At 38.2% G+C, this 4,812-nt stretch overlaps 1 protein-coding gene across 1 annotated transcript; it reads right to left on the reverse strand.

Moving 5' to 3' along the window:
• Positions 1 to 237: 237 nt before the first annotated feature.
• Positions 238 to 1,417, reverse strand: LOC136029754 (craniofacial development protein 2-like). The gene is made up of 2 exons (XM_065708259.1): positions 892 to 1,417; positions 238 to 590 (listed from the first exon to the last, which is right to left on the reverse strand). The coding sequence occupies exons 1-2, from the start codon at positions 1,415 to 1,417 to the stop codon at positions 238 to 240; spliced, it is 879 nt and encodes a 292-aa protein (XP_065564331.1).
• Between the last annotated feature and the right edge of the window lie 3,395 nt (positions 1,418 to 4,812).

The following is a 4,812-nucleotide window of genomic DNA, read 5'->3' on the forward strand; positions in this document are numbered from 1 at the left end:
TTTTCACAGCTGTTGTCACTTTTTCCGTACGGGGGGGGGGGGGGTAAGCACTTACGTCAATTCGTAAATATGGCGCATTTGGTACTGCTTATGGATCATCAGGTCTGGGCCTATTAATGACTTTCTCGAAATGTGAAGCCTATCTCTCGTCAGCTTTCTTTAGATTCGAAATAACGTCTTCATTTTCATCTTTTATAAGGGATACACGATTTGTTTTATTTCCAACTGTCTCGTTTGTTAGTCGATAAACCATTTTCGATTTTTCTTTCTTTGCAGCTTCTCCTGCGAGCGCTGCTTTTCTCTCGATAGCAATTCTTTTGTCTTTCCCGGACTTCTTTTCACCGCTTTATCCTCTTCTTTGTAACGGAGCTGTAATTGGGCCTTTTGCTCAGGGTTTGACGTATTAAGGATAAGCATTCGGGTCTCCTTGCGTTTACTGATATATATCCAGGTTTCATCCGATATCCATTCTTCTCTCTTTCTTTTCTTGAAGCCAAGGTTGGCCTTCACAACGTCACGGTACACACTCTTGACTGAGGTCCATGAGTTCTCAACATCAAAGTCATCGGTTTCGTCGAGCAGGTTTAACCCTCGAAATATGTAGCGATATGTGGAAGCTTTTGCGGATGTCAGGATCTTTCAGTTTATCGATGTCAAATTGTTTATGTGTTGCGGCGCTAGTTTTCCGCTTCTGAGCTTGGAGTTTGACTCTTACTTCGCTATCATTAGAATGTGATCTGAAATAAAATCCGCTCCTCGAAAGCCCCTCAAGTCACATAAGCTACTTTTCCAACGTCTTGACATGAGGAAATGGTCAATTTGATACTTCATTCGGCCATCAGGGGACACCTGTGTGTACTTTTGAATCGTTTTATGGTCAAACATTTCTACCGCCTAATATCCAATCATTGCTTAGTGCATAATCAGTTAGGAGTGTATCGTTCTCATTTATCTCTCCAATGCCATGTGAGCCCAGAACTTCAAGGCAGTACTGGTGGTCTGCACCAACTTTAGCATTTAGATCGCCAACCACACAGAGTATATCATGCTTGGGAACGTCTTTGGTGGCTGAGTGTAGTATGTTATAGAAAGCATCTTTCTCCTCTTCATCATCATCGTTAGTTGGAGCGTAGCAGGCGATGAAGGTCATTTTTGTGCGATTTGATACAAAGGGAGCTGTCATTATACGTTCATTAACTGGGTTCCAGTTTGTCATTGCTTTGTGTTCAAGTTGTGACATCAGAGGTCCTACAGCAGCGTGGTAGACAAAAAGGTGACCACTAAATGCAATGGCATATCCATCACTGAACTTCTCTAATCCATTTAAAGTCCACCTTGTTTCACTGAGAACGAGTATAACGGTGAGGTATTGTCTCATTTCCTTAACAAATTGATCTGTCTTGAATATCTGGTTCATCGTTCTCACGTTCCAAAAACCTATTTTTAGATTCTGTTTCACAGTAAAAATCGGGTGCGGGGGCATGCGATGGTTGTTATTTGGGGAGGTGATTTATCCGAGGATATTGTAGACGTTTTAGTTGCAGTTGTCTTTCCCCTGAGGGTTGCCTCTCAAGGTCCCGGGTCTGGGTTGCAAGCCCAGAGTCCAAAATTTATTAGCTATCTCACTGAATGGGTCGAAAATAACATGTAATCATAGCCAAACCTCTTGTTATTGCTAAAAGATCCCCTAGTTCACTTCTTAATGTTAACTGACAGAGTTCCAAATACGAAGTGTTGACTGTAATATATTGAAAGTGATTTAAGTGGTAAATGTGTTTGTGAGTGGTTTGTCACTCAAGAACACGCAGTCATATAATATCAGGCTGGGAGAAACATATGCAGTAATGAAGCTGTGTGACGAATTCTTTCATTTCAGATACATGAACGAAGTCCAGCTGTTGTTTACTTAGCGATACATTTACAGAATGGTCAACGGGTTTATTTATAGGAATTCAACCTGCAACAAAGAATCCTGAATCTACCAGATACAACGTTAACTGCTTTCTTCCCGTTATGTCAAAATGATTCTTTGGCAAAAAACTGTTGTATTCTGAAGTACCTACGTATTACAAGCGGAATAATAATAAGAAATCATTTGAACGTTGAAAACGGGGTGAATCAGTCAACGGCTAACTTTACATCTTCAAAGAAACCACGATAAGAAGAATCTACACCATTCACCCCAATGAGGATGAATGCTTCTTTGTCCACCTGCTTTTGGTTAATGTGCCCAGCCCGGCGTCCTTTGAGCATTTGAGAACTGTAAATGGGACTATACATGACACTTATCGTAGTGCAGGCCAAGCTCAGAATTTATTGGAGAACGACCAACACTAGGATAATTGCATTAATGACGCATGGGAAACGTCAACTCCAAGTCAAATTCGGGTAATGTTTGGAACATATCGCTCTCCTTCATCTCTTACATAGTTATGGGAGAAATATAAATCACAAATGGCAGAGGATATACTTACTGAATACGGGTAGAGAGGTCAGATGTGACCTTAGACTTTACAACAGAAATTTATAACTGCACTTTAGTTATGATTGAAGATTTGTGCTTATCTATGGCAAACAAACTTTTCAAGCATTTGGAAATGCCTTCACCTAATCGAACTGCTGCTATTTCTACATGTGTAGAATTGGATCTTGAAGAAAGTTACAACACGATTGATCTATTGTCGTATGTACAAACAAATATTTCTAAGTTAACGTCTGAACAAAAAGGCATTTATGATCAAATAATACATTGTGTCGATAACGAAGTTGGACAAATGTTCTTCTTGAATGCACCAGGAGGTACTGGTTCTAATTAGATTGCTTCTGGCATCAATTCGATCCAAAAGTGACAAAGCGTTGGCCCTTGCGTCGTCCAGAATAGCCGCAGCGTTGCTGCCTTGTGGGAGAACTTCTCATTCCGCTTTGAAATTGCCTCTGATTATGCAATCTACAGAAACTCCCACATGCAACATTTCTAAACCATCTGGAATGGGTAAAGTATTGCAGTAATGTAAACTTACTGTTTGGGACGAGTGCACAATGGCACACAAAAAGTCTCTCGAGCGATCATTGCAAGATTTGTGAGGGAATTCAAAACCCTTTGGCAGCACTTTAATATTGCTTAAGGGAGATTTCAGGCAAATATTACCTATCATTGCTAGATTGAAACCTGCGGATGAAATAAACACTTGCTTGAAAAATTCTTATTTATTGGCGCAAGTAAATACATTAAAATTAATTATAGATATGCGTGTCCAATTGCAAATCGATTACTCTGGTGAAATATTTTCAGATCAATTGCTGGTAATCGGAAACGGAATGTTTCCAGTTGACTCAATTTCAGGACGTATACAACTGCCTCCTGAATTCTTTAATTTAGTGACGTTAAAAATGATTTGGTTGAAAATGTATTTCCGAATATTCAAACCAATTGTCTATTATCATAAATAGCTAAGTGAACGAGCTATTCTGGCAGCCAGGAACAAAGACGTCCACAAAATCAACAATATTATTTTGACCAAGATTCGAGACCAGGCAGTAATTTACAAGTCAGTCGACACAGTGCTGGAATCAAATGAAGCTGTTAACTATCCAACAGAATTTTTAAAATCCCTGGATCTCCCAGGGTTTCTAACACACGTGTTACAACTAAAAATAGACATAGCAATAATACTGGTGCGAAATATTAACCCACCAAAGCTTTTCAATGGCACGCAACTTGCCTTAAAAAAAATGGAAAATGAAATAGAGGCAACAATCTTGACAGGGCCTTCCGAGGGTGAGGCTGTTCTTTTTTCGTCGCATTCCCGTGATTACAACGGGTCTGCCTTTTCAATTTAAAAGATTGCAATTCCCAAGTCAATTAGCATTTGCAATCACCATCAACAAAGCTCAAGGGGAATCATTATAAAAATGCGGCACAGATCTTAATACGGATTGTTTTTACCATGGACGATTATATTTTGTATGTTCTGTATTCGGTAAACCAGACAATCTATTTATATGCACAGACAATGGGACTGCAAAGAATGTTGTATATCCACAAGGTTTACGCAGTTAAAAATTAGCACCTTACATACATGTTTCTTTAAGGGGAGGCTGAGGCTTGCGGCTGAGGCTGGAATTACCAGCTGTATATCCGCAAGTTTTACGCTGTTAAGAATTAGCACCTTGCACATGTGTTGCTGAGACACTTTCCGGAAATAAAAAACTAAAAAATAAAGAAGAAAAATAAAATAAAAAAAGAAGAAAAAAACTACAAAAAATTAAAGAAAGGTAAACAACTAAAAAAAACTAAAAAGAAAAAAAGAAAAACTAAAAAAAAAAATAAAACAGAAAAATAAAAATAAAAAAAAAGGAATTACAAGAATTCAAAAACCTTAAAAAAAGAACCAAAATTTTGAAGCTTAGTAGATATTATTATTAGAAATTGGACTTGCTTTAATAATCAAACATCTTTGAAAAAACTGCAATAGAATTCAAGGGACAATGAGAATCCATATATAGAAGCCTGCCACGTGCCGTGCTGGGGATAGATTCATGGGCCTTAGCAACTTCATCACCTCTACTTCAACGCAATGGAATGGCATATGCATAGCGACTAAAGGCACTAATAGCGAGTGAAATATACTTGTACGGACTAATGTAACGTCTTTGAATCTCGTCTTGAGTTAAAAGTTCTACTTGTAATATATCCAGTGTGAAAAAGGCTTTAGTTTTTTTGATAAAGACTACCAAGATCTTTATGATTTCAATGAAGAGTGTAACTGGGTTAATTCTGTAAATGATGTCACATTTAAAACTAATTTCTGA

This window comes from Artemia franciscana, chromosome 7 (genome assembly GCF_032884065.1).
Source record: "Artemia franciscana chromosome 7, ASM3288406v1, whole genome shotgun sequence".
NCBI lineage: Eukaryota > Metazoa > Arthropoda > Branchiopoda > Anostraca > Artemiidae > Artemia > Artemia franciscana.